A 16,757-nucleotide genomic window follows, 5' to 3' on the forward strand; every position below is an offset into this window, starting at 1 on the left:
AAAAGCCTACAACGCCACCTAGTTATTGTGAAGGGCATAAACGGGTTAGAAAACAGACGCCCGTTCGGCTTGCAGAAAAAAGGTCAGCACAAAGATCTTTCACTGAGAAGAACGGTGTTTTCGTTCCTTGTGTCCGTGTTTGCGCGCATTCCTTTCGGAGACATGAATGCCTATCAACTTGCTCAACTTTCAGTTGTTCTAAGCCTAGGAATGCAGGCCAGGCGCCGCCAAGTCAGACGATGACGCAATTTCCGTTACAACCGTGCAATGGAGGTCTTCGGGAAACCTCGGCAAAATCCGCTCCTGAGGTAAATTTTGTGAGTGTACGCTACAGAAAGTGCACGTATATTTTGTCGACTAATCGCTGTACACTTAACGCACTGGGGATCCTGTGGACCACGGCGGAGATAATATTCAAGATGTCCCAACTATCATGCACCAAGATTCAAAAATATGCAAATTCAATGTAGCTGGAGAGAACCAAGGTAATGTTGTTTGCCGTCGATTGGAGATCTAAGATTATTTCTTTTGCATTTCGCCTAACTACAGAGTTAGTCTTAAATAATCAAATTCTCAGATAGTATAATTGTGACGAAACGTGTCAATGAGAAAATTGTAGAACAACATGAAAAAATTCATCAGCCCTTCCACTCTGTAAAGAAGAACGAGCAGCGAAGCTGTGGTGTATTTTACCTCAATCGAAGCATCGGTGTACATATAGGTTTTATATTATTATTATTATTATTATTATTATTATTATTATTATTATTGAAGGACACAGACAACGAATACCATCTTTTGACTGTGGAGCGATTTATTCTTTTATGCAATAATGACGTGTGCAAATACCGCCGCATGGCATACGGGAATTCCACGATATTCACAACTTCACTGTGAACGAGTAAATGAAACTCGGCGTAATGACAGAGTCGTCTTAGTGGCCAATTTCAGTATAATTTTTTCCAAGATACTTACATTATATTGAGAGCTACATAGCATTCGCGAGAGACTGGGGACGAAAAATTTTTTCGTGTCGACGCGACGCGTAGACGGACGGACATCAACAACCGCCGGAGGGTAGCTATACACAGCTTCGCTGTAAAACCCCCGATACAGCTTGCTGTTGCTGTATCAATGATGCAATACGTGCTAAATAAAATAAAACAGGCTTAGCTTGGTTAAGCCAAGATTGCGTTGCATATTGCGCGGTCTTTTTTTTTTTTTTTTGAGGGCGAGGTATTGCTTGGCGGCACTCGATTTTCGCGTCACGCGCCGGCGCAGCGCCCCTAGCGGGAGGAGCGGTAAGTCAAGTGGTGGCTGCGGCCGCGCGCGACCGCGCGAGTTGGGGCCCAGCTTTTCCTCCGGCTGTCGTGACGTCACGTCACGTGGTTGGTGGCTGCCCGGCCGCGCCCAAGGGCTGAACTGAGTGATTGCAATATGCAACGCATAAAAGTGCTTTTCCCAGCGTGAAGGAAGCCCGCGTATACGGGCAATATTGCCGCGCGACTGGCCGCTCGAGGCACTTTCGAAGGCCAGTGGCACAGGAAGAATAGGGCACGTACCTTCTCGTTCTGGTAAGCAGTGACGGCGATGAACTCTGTCTCCTTGAACACGTACGTCCTGAAGGTGCTGTAGGGCAGCTTGAGGATGTCGTTGGCCCGCACCAGGTGGAACCGCGGCTGGTACTTGTGCATCGAGTTCAGGATGGTCTGCTTGAAACGACGTGGAAGGGAGCGGGGAGAAAAAAATGTCAGTGCTTTAGCTCAGTGCGACCCGCGTAAATTGTTAACAATGCTGTGCATCGGAACGCGAAAATCGGAAGAACGCGCTTGACGCAAGAGAAAGAGCACGCGCATGTGGTGCGCGTGGAATTTCCACCATGCGATGGACGTTAATTCTTGGGATGGGTAGATGGACTGCGCCATCATATGAAATTCGATCAGCGGAAATCTTGCTTCTCTTTTTTCTTTTTCTGGTGATTTTAGAAATGTCTTTTCCATGCCTTAATTTGTCCGCGAATGTATACAGCCGACTTCAAAGCTGACTTCAAAAGTTTTTGAAGCCCAGAATTCGAGAGAGAAAAAAAGAAAGAAACGTTTGGCCGCTGAAGCATGAATTCATATAGGTCGCACGATGTGCATTGTACGGAGGACGTGTGCATTACATAAGATTTTCCCTTCTCAAAACGATACGCTAACAACGCGATTTTTTTTTCTCGGATGCTGTGCTCCGATAACTTCTGCATTTAGAAGCATAGATATTTACGTCTGTTTGTGCAACGCGGTGGCAAATGTGAGACAGGAGAAAAATGGCTACTTTAACATAAGCAACCTTTGCTTCCTCCACGGTGACGGCTCAGGTTAAGGTAAGGGGAGGGAGGGGAGGCTATCAAATTTCTACCAAAAATCTCAACCAATCCCATTCATGCAGATGTCCAAGCACGCTCCACGGGCATTACCGTCGTTGCAACGCTCAGGAAACTGCGACTCGCTTATAGTCGACAAGCGAGTCGACCAGTTCAGTTTTTCGCAGCTATGTATACGTAGAATGCGTGACGCTTGGTTTCGCACTATCCGCGATACTTCCAGAAAAACTCTGTTCTACACGTTCGGTGAGGAAACCCTCTTCTACTCATGTTGTCTATAGGACTTCGGAAGCCTCTTCCTTCCAACACACTCGGAAGCGCTTCCATGACACGGAAGGAGACACGCAGGCGGAGCGATTCCCGGTCAAGTACTGTAAGGATGACACCGCCTGTAGCATCATCATCGCGGCAATCATATTCATCTTCATCAACATTACCACCACCACTCCCATCTGGTACATGCGTGCCTGCCAGTTTTCCACATTGTCCCGTGACGGGGCCATATAAAACCGAGTAGCAAACCGAGTGATGATGGTGATGATTATGTTGCTGGTGTTGTCGTTATTGTTGAGAATGATAACTATGATAATGTACTTCGGAAATGGAGGAAATGCACAGTGGGGGATAAGCCAGGAGTTGGTTGGTATAGTTCGATGAGGGTATGATCAATGAAAATAAGAAAATACAAACTGACCCGATTAGAAGTGAAACATAGAAATGTGTACTGCAGTAGCCCACTTTATTAAAGCGAGATACGAAATGAAAGCAATAAAAGAAATAAAGGAGAGCAAGGAGGGAATATGTTAATGGGATATCACGCATTTAAAACACAAATTCCAGAATTCCTGCTCTTACATTTTGAATATTACCATGTCATGAAGTAGAAAGATTCATTTCTGGTGTACGTTACTTCTTCTTCGCTTCCTCTCTCTCCCTTGATTGGACATTCTGGGAAAATTCTCATACAAAATAAATGTTGGCCCACGCTACGTGCTTTTCAGTAATCCAAGAGCAACAACAATAAGACAATCCGCGGACTTCAACCATTCCTCCACCTACAATCTGATTTGCTGCGACAGGAGGACAACGTCACCTTCTTAAGGACAATTTCTTGTTGCCTTCCTTTCAACTCGTACCTTATACCCATCACGCGGGATTGGCCCCAAGGATCGGATGAATAATGCTAATGACTCTAGAAATGAAATTTCACCTAGAAACTTGCGAAAGAGGACACGGTCAATGTCACAGATGTAAGACATGTCTTTTTTTTCTTACTTGACCCGAATTCAAATGTACTGAAGAGAGAAAAAAAGAAATAACGAAGGAAACAGCTATAGTTAGATTTAGCTGGGCAGCAGCTCGAGGTCAACAACAAAGTCCGGGGACGGCGGCGCAAACATCCCCACGGCTGTACCCGTGAGTCGAAGCTCCGAACGAAAGGATGACGGGAATTGCCAGTTCCAGGCCGAACTTGCGAAACAGAATTTCAAAGATTATTTTTCGCATTGTGTTGGAGCCCGGGCATAACAAACATGAAAAGAAGTGATCTATTGTTTTGTTTCCATCGCAAGTTCTTTGCTAAACCTACAACGTGGTCTTCGTCCCTTGTGCGGTATTGCCTGTGGGCCCCGAAACCGCAGAGACAATTTGCTGTCTCGACAGCTTCGGTACCGGTGCACAGCTGTTCCCGTGTCCACTGTGACGAACCTATGCTAGCCAAGCCTCAGACATGCAGAAAACCAGCTCCGGCGTACGAACCTCGTATATCGTACACACTCCACGGGAGCTGCCGCGGCAGTGTAATATACTTCAAACGACGCATGACAACCGCCCGGCCACAGTCCCAGAGAAACGGCAAAGCGGAGCAAATTGCGAACTGGTAAGCGCGTGCCATGTTTCATTCCAGTGAGCTCTTATTACGAGTACTAGTAGCGAGCGAGCGCCTATTATGGGTTATAATAAAGGAAGGCTAGGACCTCCGGGTGAGTCACGAAACCTCAGCCGCGAGTGCGAAGGCTCGTAATGCGGTCCTAATACGTTGCCTCCCACTCTCCCTCCCTCGCTCCCTCCCTCTATCTCTCTCTCTCTCTCTTCCTATCCATAGAGCACAACTAGCCCAGCTAGAAAAAAAAGCAGTCCATCCCTCGTTAACTAATAAAGTGATTCTATATTTTGCTAGCTGAAAAAGATGCTTTGAGCTGCAAATAGCTCCGCAGGGCGGCGGTTCGCGCGTCATCTTTCGAGATGTATACGTGTCACGTGTTCGGAAAGCCGCCACGAATGACAGAGTGATTTACAGCTGTGTAGCCGCAGCGCCGTTTACAAGGACTCAGCGCTTGACTTGAATCTGTAAGGCTGCTTTTCGCGTCGCACATGACTCACGTCGAAATAATGTTTCTTCCCAAGTTTTTCTGACCTGCCTCTAGCTTGAGTGCCTTGGAACTTGCGGGCCCTGTTCCCATTTAGTAGCCAATATTTTTTTTTTCTCTCAATGATTGCAAAGACCGGTTAGAAAGAAACGCAGAAACTGAGAATCCTCGGTCGCTCTCCATTTCAAAGACGGTATGTAGCACTCGGTTGCGTCATAATAACCAAAATACAACAACACAAAACAAGAATGTATTCTCAGTAACTTCAACGTCCCCGCAATAGCTTTCAGTGCGCGACACATTGGCTCTGAACGTAGTTGCACAAGTTACAAACAAACAGCCAAAGAGTGTTCTGGGCGACTGCACAAGGTATGGGCGTATATGCGGCTATAGCGAATTCCTTGGTGGAACGACTATACGCCCGAGTCTAAGGCGCAGAAAATCGAAGCAACAACGAAATGCGCTTACACGCGGGACTTCTCTTTCGACCACATCGATTTTTTTCCAGGCTATGAATGGACATGGGCTGATATCAGAAGACTACCCTTACCTAGCTGTCATCCTTCATTGGGTGTCACCACGGCGGTTGCCTTTTTTAAAGCGAATATACATATTTGCCTTTTGCACCCGTTTTCGTGGTTGGTGGTAGTCGGCAGTTAATAGTCGGTGGTCGGTGTTCATTCGTTCGTTCGTTCGTTCGTTCGTTCGTTCGTTCGTTCGTTCGTTCGTTCGTTCGTTCGTTCGTTCGTTCGTTCGTTCGTTCGTTCGTTCGTTCGTTCGTTCGTTCGTTCGTTCGTTCGTTTGTTCGTTTGTTCGTTTGTTCGTTCGCTCGCTCGTTCCTTCGTTCGTTTACATCGACAATCACCGTAGATGGGCCTTACGCTTCTTTTTTTTTTATCACGCCGATCGCTACCTGAAGTGGCTTACGCCCGAACGTTTGCCAATGTTGAAACGCTGCAATATAAGAGAAGGTTTGCGGACGCGGATCGTGAAGATCACCTTCTTATCTTCCTTTACAGCGGACACACAGTGTGTGAGAATGCGCGCGCAAGGAAGCAAAGTTACAATGCATGCAAAACGCTCATACAAGATAAAGAAAATGACGCTTTCTGATACATCGCGAACGCTGAACAACAGTGCGCACGTACGGCATATGTTAATCGCGCATGTCACAGCTGTGTCTCGCAGAAAGTTGCCTTTATGTCCTACTGCACAGTCTCACAAACATGATGAAATATCCCCACAGTGAAAGATGTAAGTTCTTAACTAAACTATTTCGAATAAAGCCTGCTTTCGTTTACGTAAGCACATGTGTGTAAGCACCTATATGCTATTTCCATTCATCGGGTATACTGAAGACAGAATGAGTTCTACTCGTCTAGACGGCTAGACAGGCAGCAGAGCGGACAGTGGTTGTCAAAAGTCTCGTACTAATTATGACGAAGTCGCGATGGTTAAGCTATCTCGGCGACAGTAGCATCGAAGTCATAAACGATGGAGGCCGCATTCGATATACGAACAATATGGCGGCTGACCAGCCTGCCTGGAAGCTCCGATGGAAGCTCACCAGCGCACAAGATGACGCAGAGTCACGCTTTCTTACGCGCTTTAAGTGTAAGCCACGTTATCTTTTCCTTAAGTTTTCTCATGCGAACCTTTATAATATAGCAATAAGCTGTTTTCTTAATATAGCAATTTTTTTTGTCAAAGTTAGATGGCTACCAGTGGAAGAGACAAAAGGGATGCTATCATAGAAGAAGGCAAGAACTACAGGCGGGCGCGTCACGGGATCACATTAAAGCCAGAAAAGAAAAAGTTTTAGTGACTTCCACCACCGCAATAAGGGGGGATTGGGGGGGGTGGGGGGGAGTCAAGCTCATGGCACGCTCTTCTGAAAAAAGAAAGAACGAAAGAAAGAAAGACTACGGGTGCCACAGCCACGTAGGCGGCTGCACTCACCGTCACAACGAAGAAATTGAAAAAAATTCCTGGATCTTACGCTACCGAAACCACGATCTGATAATGAGGCACGCGGTACAGTGGGGTAGCTCCGCATTAAGTTTCACCGCCTTTGGTTCGTTAAAGGGACACTGAAGACAAATATCAAGTCGACGTGGACTGTCTAAAATACCATTCCAGAAACCTCGCAACGCTTGTTTTGTGCCAAGAAATGACTTAGCTTACGAGAATATTGCATCTGGGTGGTCCGAAGGCCTTTTTTCGAAATTCAAATATCCCGCCACCCAACCGGGGCAGTGGTGACGTTGCATACGCCATCACCGCCCGACAGACGGCGGCACCGAGCCAAGACAGAGCGGTGGATTCGCCGCATGCAGCTGCTCTTTGGTCAAGTGGCGTAGACCGTTCGGGTACAGTGAACTAGAATATATTCTAGTTCACTGTAGTTCGGGCATCCCGCGACATCACATGGCAGTTGAATTCTCCGCTACTTGCAGTTTGTGCGAGCTTCGCGAGCCAACAAAACCAGCGCAGCACTACGCGATAACGAAACTGCTGAAACGCGAAAGCGTGGGCGGCGCAGAGTAGAGCGAAAACGAAACCTTTCGACCGCCCGCGTCGTTGTGAAGGAAAATTTCAATTAGTTCTTGTTGCTTAAAATGAATTAGAACTGGATAAGTAGCATTTTATTTCGTCTTCTAATAGAACACAATTATGTTTTTTGCAACGAGTTTTTGAGTACTAGTGACAGAGTTTAACTGAGGAGCGCTTTCGTCATCGGGCAAGTACTTTAATGCTCCGGGGTAGTCTCTAATTATGACCTGCATTCACCTTAATGTATAGGTCATTAAGGCTCTGTTCGCGATAACATTGACGCCTTAGAGATTCTTGAGCACTAATCGATCACTATAGCTTGACTTAATATTTGCCTTTAGTGTCCCTTTACCGTGCATCCGATGTATGTACGCGAACGTTCTTTTTTAATTTTTGCTTGCTGCATTTTGTCCCCATCGGAATGTGGCCGACGCGGCCGGGGATCATACCCGCGACCTCGATCTCAGCAGTGCATGCTCCATAGCCACTGGGCCGCCTATATACCGCGGCGGGCACCGCGATGAAGACGATAAGTGCGTATATACGTTTCACTAAACGACCGAAGTTGCGCAAGCATATCGGGAGAAAAATAAGCGCAGAGCAGTTGGCGAAGCACCCCATGCATCTGCGCGTCGATTAAAGTCTATGCCAGGAAGCGAGTAGATTGGGCCGAGTCCACCGAGATCAGGATCACGTGGCGGGCCGATCTCTTTTTCTTTAGAGAGAGAGAGAGAAATATTGAAGATGATGGCTCGACGGAGAGTTGACTCGCAAAGGCTGTCTGCGTCACGCGATCCTTTTTTCTACTAGCTTATTTCCTTCCTCCGTGGGTTCCATTCTGCATGGAGGCCAGCGAATTCCACGACACTGTTTAATTCGCCGTCGCGTCAGCTCCGAGTGGCTTGACGAGGGCGGCTATCGCCCTCGCTGATTGGCTCGGAACGCCCACATGTCATAATTTGACAGCACTTATAAAATTGTATGTATCCGTTGCAAAAGCGCTCAATGCTACTACATTGTTACGTTTAGAGACGTGTTTTCCTGGATGCGTCAATGTAGACTGGCTGTAACAGGCGACATCCAAAACCTGCCGAGCGCGCGCTTCTCCGCGCACACCTAGTCTGACCCAACCAATATGGCGGACGCCAGGCTAGAATCGTATCCGCGTTGGCGTCAGAGTGTGCCCTATAGCGCTCTCACTCCATGCTGCCATTCGTTCTTCCTCGAGAAATTTACTGGCCTCAGTGACCGATTGTAGGTGTGAAGTCACGGACAAACGCACGAGTTCACTGAGAGTGTCCCTCTTCCCTCCCTCTCCTTTCTTTCTTTTCTTCCCTTAAACCCCTTCTCTCGCGTAGGGTAGCAAAGCATACGCGCGTCTGGTTGATCTCCCTGCTTTTTTTTCCTTCTTTTTCTCCTCCTCCTCCTCCTCCTCCTCCTCCTCCTCCTCCTTTTCCTCCTCACAATATAACAAATGCTTCAAAACGTATGTCTTAGCTTCAAAACGTGCTTATAAGTGGGACTTCTGGCCATCTTGATTAAGGCAAGTAACTTCAATGCGTGGGGAAAGCCTGAATAAAGACTCTCATATCGCGTTTCTTTTTTTCCTGGCGAGAGCTGGAAACACGATAACAGAATGGAATGGCCGACGCAGCGCCCGAGTGTCAAAGAGCGAGCCACATATAAGAATGTCAAGGTGGCACGTCGCAAGGCGCAAGTAGGCGAAGCTATATAGCAGATAGCGTGCACACTATATACATTCGATAAGGAACGCCCCGGGATCGGTCAAAGCGAAAATGTCCTCTCCACGTCGTGTCTCATCTCTGCCCATCGTCCGCTTTGGTGACGCGATCCAAAGTAGCGAAGTGTACGCCGTTAGCGGAAACGAAGACCAAAGCAGGAGCCATTAAGTCCGTCTTTCTCGCAATCGTTACCCATTTATCGCCACTTCTTTTTTTCATTCCACGCTTATATCGGCTCCTCCTCGTCTATATCGTAGTAGTGCCCATTTAACGAGCCACGAATTTTTTTTTAATCTTCTATGGCTGGACAGCGCTGCCTTGGAGCGACGGCAGAAGTGTGGTACACTGGGATAGTGGTGGCGCCGAAGAAAAAAAGAAAGCGAGAAAGAGAACAAAGAAACAAAAACTGAAGGTAAGAGATGGAGATAAACGAACACAAGAGAGAATAGAAATGAATAAAAAAGGTGACGCTATATTTTGAAAGAAGGAAGGAGTGCACGTTCTATTACATAACGCGTGCTGTTTCCACACGCATAAACGCTCATGTCGCGCTTATAGCTTCGCGTACTGTAACGTGAGGGAATTCGCGTCCTTGGTAACAGTGCAGGGCATAACCAGCGGGCATTAAAAAGAAAAAAAAAAGACAAACGCGGAAAGAAACATCGTGGTGGCGATCTCGCTCTCCGATGGCGTAAAGTGGTCGGTGTCTGTTACATCACTCGTAAAGTCACAGCACGCGCGCGCGCGCGCGCGTCGTGGATATCTAGATACCACGGGTTAAAAACCACGTTCAGAAATGGGTTGATTGGAAATCCATCTCTAAAAAAGAAAATTCACTGTGAAAAAAAAAACAGAAAGAGCGAAAGAAAGAAGTGTCAAAGTGGTAAAGAGAGTGACCTTTTTTTGTTTGGTGTTTGTCCAAGCCCTCATTTGCCCAAGCCCCAGGGCCCCGTGCCTTGCACGTATACACGGAAACCTAATGAGTGCGTCGGAACGGCTAACCAGGAGCGATAAGGGGGCACTGTTGGGCCACCCCGTACGTATGCCACTTCGAAGAGCGTTGCTGCGCCCCGGGTGCTTGTCTGGCTGACCTGCCTGCCTTTCCTGTCCTTGCTCTTTTGCCAGTTGCTGCGCTGAAGGAAGCCGAAGTTCTGGGTTTCAGTTTTTCGTGACGTATATCGATAATGCCGTTCGAAAAGCAAGCGGCGAGAAACAACAGCGTCGACCAGGCTGTTAGCTAAGGTACATCATGGATGGTCGAATCTAAAGTACAGCTAAAGTTCATCATGGATGGAGTACATCATGGATGGTCGAAACGCGAGCGAACGGGAGCGCTCTCCCATCCTTCCCTCGAGTGTACAGCGGGATCCACTGTTAAAGGGAAACACACGAGTGCAGAGCACGAGCGAATTTTTCGCCCTCTCGCAAGTGTGAAGTCATCCATCTTTGTGTAGTATAGATGACTCGCATTTGGCGGCCAGGGCACTTCTATACACTCCTGCGTTCGCAGTGCATCGACGTAGCTTCATTATTAAATGTAAAATGCGGGAAGCTTGCACGGAGAAACGGTAAGGTATATCCCAATATCACAGCTAGAAAAATCAACAAGAACAAAGAAAAAGACAATGAATATATAGAACACACTCAAATGTCTGTAACGAAATATGCAGCGATGCACTGACAGCAAAACACGTTCAGCGGGCCCTTGCGGCTAGAACTCCAGCAAAGTGAGAGTCGCGCATTCGAGTGTTCCCTTCGACAGTGCATGCAGACCCGTACGAGCAAATACGCGGAATCATTAGTGGAATGTTAGACCCACCTCCGTTTTCTTTGCCCCAAACGCGCGCGCATCGGCGCCAGTCACATTACGGCCGCTCGACGAACGACTCGTTACACGGGTGCCTGCACGAGCCACGTACCCGAGTCCGATACCTGAACGTGTCCACTCCAACCGCAGGCGGAGCTCGTTCGCAAACGAGGCACGGCCGGAACGAGACGGCTGTGCAGACGGGGTTCAAAGAGATCCCCCCCCCGCCCCCCCAAAATAAAAGAAAAGAAAGGAAAAGAGAAAAAAAGAGCCTCACAGTTCAAACGCGTGAAACGCCAGGACAGGAGTCGTGCACCACGGCAACTGGCGCGAGAGGGTGCGCGGGGACCACCGCCGACAGCGCCGGACGTGACTGTAACGACACCGCAGAGGTCCGCGGGTCCCGAGCAAGCCGGCTCGCACGCCCGACCGCAGAGACACGGGACGGCGCCTGGGTCCTCCGCGTTCTGTACAGCGCACGCAGCGAGCGCACGGGCGCCTATAATGGCCGCGTGTGTCGTGCGAGCGCCTGCAGCGACGCATCTCCTCCGACAGAAGCGCTATAATAGGACCAATTTGGGAGCGGGCACACATCCCGCGGCTTCGGTCCCGCGCGCGGCCCGCGGGATCTCTCGGACACCGACGCCCCCCCCCCCCCTCCCCCTGCCTCCCTTCCATCAGCGTTGCGCGCCCGGTCGTTCTAAGGGAGTCCCTGGACCCTGCCGAACTCGCGACGGTCAGGACTTGGCTGCAAGAAGCTCGTGGCCTGTGTGCCGTATACGTATGTGGGCGAGGCGGGATCAGACGCGCGTCGTTCTTGTCCGATCGGCACGATTTGAAATATGAAAATGAGGAGAAAAAGAAAAGAATATTCGGCCGATCTCAAGTATACGTGCACGGGAATCGGTGTTAAGCGAATGATTATTTGATGTTTCCGCAAGTGTTACGCGAATGTAACGCTAATTGACGCAAATAAGCGTCAATTAGCGCTTATTTGCGCTAATTGACGCGCAAATGTAAGAAGAAGCACATGTAACACGATGAAGAAAGTGAGAATGACGCGCAGAAAAAAAAAAGAATAATCAGAACAAATTCCATACGAGCAATGAGCCGAAAGCGTACATGCATGGATATGTAATCAATGTGGAGTTATGTACATTCGCAGCAATTGTGCAAAGTATATTCGCATTCTATGCAGTACAGTCTTTCAAATTTCCATCTACACAGCGTAGCCGCAATCCGTATGCGCAGCCTATGTATAATCGGTGCGCAATCTTTCGGTAACGGTGGCGCAGTAATCAATCTGTGCATCTGTCGGAGCTTTGACTCGACGATCTTGTTACGGACGCAGGTTAACCTCCATGGAAGCGGGATGAGGCAAGCATGCTGGTTTCTTTCGACCTGTTAGCGACTAGTGATTACGAAAGCTCCTCCGAGAGTCGATGGCGCCGTTTGCAGCGCAAGAAAAACGCGTGTCGATACGAAATCTAGTGAACCAGATCTCGATACTGAGGGCAACGATTCCGAAGTATACGCTCTCATTATGAACAAGCGTCTGAAATGCTTCTTGTCAGCACCGCAACTCCATAGCAGGCTGCGAGGTGCTTAATGACATCTACAGGAGCGTGTGTAGACAAGAAACGTAAGGGGATAATATAAGAAGACTCCGAAGAAGCCGGCACTAGCCACAGACGAGGGCGCAAGTCAATGCGTAAGTGCTGCAGTTATACACTATATGAACGCGAGCGGTGTTCGTCCTGCGGTGCCTGATGCCACGTTAGGACGTCGCTGGTGCATTTATATAAGCTTATAGAGTGACAAGGCAATTCCATGCACGTGCCTCGAAATGTCCATCGACGTTCAAGCTATGCACAGCGACTGTGGCTGATATTGCAGTTCAGTAATGCAATGTTCTAAACTAGTTGACTTTTGTACCAGTCTGTGAGGTAGGCACTGACGCAATAGAAAGCGCAGCAGATGAATGCGAGCACATCTGCTCTCATACTTCTATTCTTTTTTTCTCTTTCTTTCGTTTTCTGTTCGTTAAGAACTTCATATAGCCGGTCCATAAATATGCAGTTATTCAGTTCCCAACTAATAAAGAAACAAACTCGAAATAAAATTAATTATTGCACCGCGGTCTGATATAACTAGGCTGTGCTGTTGCAACTGCCGAGTTCGAAAGCTGAATTTTACAAATTTGAAACCTTCCTTTTACAAATTTCTAACCTTAATTTCGCAAATTTAAATCCTTAATTTTACAAATTTCAAACCTTAATTTTACGAGGTAAAGCGTGAGATTCCCGGCTGCGATGGGAGCTGAATGAAAAAAAAAATTAGATGGCGATTTAGCCTTAAATGCATTAGCATAACGTCACACCTCTTGGAGGGCCCGGATCCATGATATAAAGATCAAACTGACAGTGGTCCTGACCAGACCAGTGTCCATGCACAGGGTGTCACAGGGTGTGCACTGTCTATACACAGGGTGTCCCAACAATCGTGCACCAAGATTTAAAAATATGCAAATGCCACGTAGCTACAGGACAGAACCATGGTGACGTTGCTTGACGTCGCTTGGAGGCACTCGGATTATTCTTTGCATTCCGTCTAGTTACATAATTAGCCTTACTGAATTATTCAGCTATATATATATATAGCTGCATAAAGAGTTGCTATATATAAAGTTACGTAGAGAGGCAATGGAAGAGGTCGGAAGGGCGCACGCACGCACGCACGCACGCACACACACACACACACACACAAATATATATATATATATATATATATATATATATATATATATATATATATATATATATATATATATATATATATATATATTCCAAGCTCTTCCATTTCCTCTCTACCGTGCCAAGCTTCCAATAAAGCCCCGTTCACAAAAAGAAAAGAAAGAAGAACGCGCGTGCAGCACTTTGCTTACCGTGCAATCGGTTGCAAGTCATAAAGGCCCACGTAATAAAATCCCAATCCGGAGAGTACGGCGCCCCGGACTCATAAACTGTCGAGCAATTCCAGGTTGTTAACCGGCTACAATTATTAATTTTGCAAATACGCCCTGGTGTCAGCGAAGGCGGCCGCGTTGCCTTACACCGCGATCCGCCTTCCACGGAAGCGCCAACGTAAATTCAACTCGCGCAGCCTGCGGGAAAAGCGACGCGCGAGCTTGCTTCCGCCTCGCGGAATGCTTCTTCAGGCGCTTAAAGCGGAAAGCATGCGCGCAGCGCCTTATCTTTCTTCCCTTGGCTTGGCTCGCTGTGAACTGCAGCGGCTGTCCGGACACCGTATACACGGCATAGTATACATACACAACGCGCTGTTGGTGAGATCGACCGCCAACATCCACACGGCGCCATCTAAGGTTTCATTATCAACTGTGTTTTTTTTATTTCTTTTTAAAGCAAAGAAAGCACGCGGTCACGGGACTTCAGGCGCATCTGCCACAGCGGCAGAGATAAGAGCGCTCGACGCACATGAGAGCCCGGCGACCGTCGCGCTGGTGGGACTCGCACATCGACGCGGATGAAGCGGTATACGTCTCTCCGCCACCGCAGGTGTCGCGCTTACCACCCCCCATGTATATATAGCGCGTGCGGGTTGATATGCATATGCGCGCCTTGCTCCCAGAGTCGACGGACAGGAACTGTCGGCCCGTTATCGGCGCGGTCTGCGCTCGCACAACTTACAAATATACCAACGCCACATATACGGAACGGTTAGAAGATTCGCTTAGACGTTGTCCTAATCTCTCCGAATTAGCAATTCTTACGGTACGGCGTGCTGCGGGGTGCCTTGCGAGGCTATCTATATCTGTCTATCTGAACTTCACATGCCTTGCCGGTTTACACCACCGCGCGCAGGTGGTTGTTAAGGCGCGTGTTCGTATACGTCCCAGACACCGTGCACGAGCGTGCGAATGCGGGGAAGCGCTGCGACGACGCGGCCTCGAACTATATCTACGTGTACCGGCCGTGTCCTCGGCTGGGCAAACCTAACCGGAGGCATCGGACACTCGCGAATTTCGGCCGCGTCTGTTCCGTGCATACATGTTCATCTTCGAAGGAAAACGGCGTCGACATTCCTGCGCGTTGCTTCGCTTGGGAACTGTAGCGGTGAAGCTATATGCATAAACGTCCACAGATCAAAACGAGAGCTTATATATATATATATAACTGCTATACTGTTCTCTCCGATTAAAACAAGGTTCCTTGATCATCACGGATTTGGCCTGTCCCACACTTTATACGAACGGGCTTCAAACGCCATCTTGTTTTACGGGTATCAATCTGTTCGGAGGCTTCAGTTCAGAAACGTATCACGGCAAGTAAAAGAAATAAGAGAAAACTGCCGCATACAGAGTGCGCACACTAAAACATTGTAGCAGCTCCTTCCCGTATAATTCGCCTGAGGTTGCTGTACGAAAAGCGGTGGGGTCATCATGATCACGTGGCATTTGTTGATGAAGATGTCGAGAATCCGCAACAGTGTACCTATCAGGGTATCCGCTGTAACGCTTCAAGGATTTTCGAGACCTGACACCTGCCTGAGACGCTTAAAGAAGACGTTCCTGACGATCATAGTTGTGACGCTACGCAGTGAAAACGTTCGCTGAAACATATATGGCTTAATTTTCGACCAACCCTTCTCGGGCTTGCCGCCTTCACTGCGCTTGACTTGGCTAAGTCGCGCACCTGGCATCATCACTCTATTAAGCATGAAATGCTTAACTGACTGATGTTGTCCGCGAGTATCAAGTAACCTTGGGCCAAAATCCATAGCCGTTATCCAGGCCAGTCGCGAGAAGAAAACGATATCATCCAGGCAGCAAGCACTACTAAAAAAAAATGCGGTCTCTGGCCTCCAACCTTTTGTCCAGGACCGCATTGCATACGCTAGTTACGGCTAAAACAGCTTACAAAAAAATATTGCTTCCGAGTTCTTCTTTATCACTGAAGCTGTACCTTCTAGTACGCTGAAGTTTTATTTGTCATTTCCAATAGGCGACGTTCAAAAGGCAAACACAGGACACCATGCATACACTTCAATTCTGGGAAATGGAATTCGCTGCGGACCTACTGCGTTCGCCGGGCTGCCGTGTGGCGTAGGGCCGGACGCGTCTGGAAGCGCTGCTTTGTCTTCATGGAAGGAGGGAAAAAAATTAGGTCACGTAGCATGCCACGGCAAGCGAACGTTCCAGCACTTTGCTCAGTGGCGGCTCAACAAGTGACCTCTTGCGTCGAGATCACATAGCGATAACCGAGATTTGCTGAGATTATGCTGAGACATTTCGTCGCGCCTCCTTCGGGCGCTTTTCTTCTTCCAGCTGGGCATGCAGTGCGCGTTCGGTCTCCGTGGCGTCTGTCGCTGCCTGTATGGCGCGGTGCTGTGTGGTGTGGCGCGGTGTGGTGGGGTGGGGCGTGCCGTTGCGAACATTCACTGCACCCATCTTAAGATTGTGGCAGTATCATTCACGACCAATCTACTTTGCCAGCAACCATTTCACGCTTACATCTACTCTCAATTAGGGGAGAGCAAGCATTTTTTGTTGTTGTTGTTGTTGCATATAGCGATCGAGCGCCCTTGCAGGATGCGAGATGTTCCACTGCAGCGAGGCCACGTGCTGACCTCAAATTGTGCTTGTGGATCGTTTGTCGATAGACAACTAAAAAAAAAGCGCCAGCTTGCCTTACCTGACCACCACATCTCTGAGTTGGCACGACACTCCTTGCGGCTATTTAAACGAGCAACGTAAAAGCAAGAATACGGGTTCACGTACGGCATCTTACGTCAAACGAACGTGAAAGTATCGCAGAATGTGTTCGATCTATATACAATACCATCCCCGGGAAATGACATCTACAAGCATTGGTGTAATTCTACAGTCACACGAAGCGCATTCG

The 16,757-nt window shown here is 48.2% G+C and overlaps 1 protein-coding gene across 3 annotated transcripts in view; it reads right to left on the reverse strand.

Annotated features, from left to right (window-relative positions):
* LOC135900770 (optomotor-blind protein-like) overlaps positions 1-16,757 on the reverse strand; it is a 115,253-nt gene that overhangs the window by 28,357 nt on the left and 70,139 nt on the right. For 2 of the 3 annotated variants that reach the window (XM_065430334.1, XM_065430332.1), the window contains exon 3: positions 1,563-1,712. In XM_065430334.1, the coding sequence (XP_065286406.1) occupies positions 1,563-1,712 (150 nt within the window). The remainder of the gene's footprint in view (positions 1-1,562; positions 1,713-16,757) is intronic. The other variant, XM_065430333.2, reaches the window with a different exon arrangement.

This window comes from Dermacentor albipictus, chromosome 2 (assembly GCF_038994185.2).
Source record: "Dermacentor albipictus isolate Rhodes 1998 colony chromosome 2, USDA_Dalb.pri_finalv2, whole genome shotgun sequence".
Classification (NCBI taxonomy): domain Eukaryota; kingdom Metazoa; phylum Arthropoda; class Arachnida; order Ixodida; family Ixodidae; genus Dermacentor; species Dermacentor albipictus.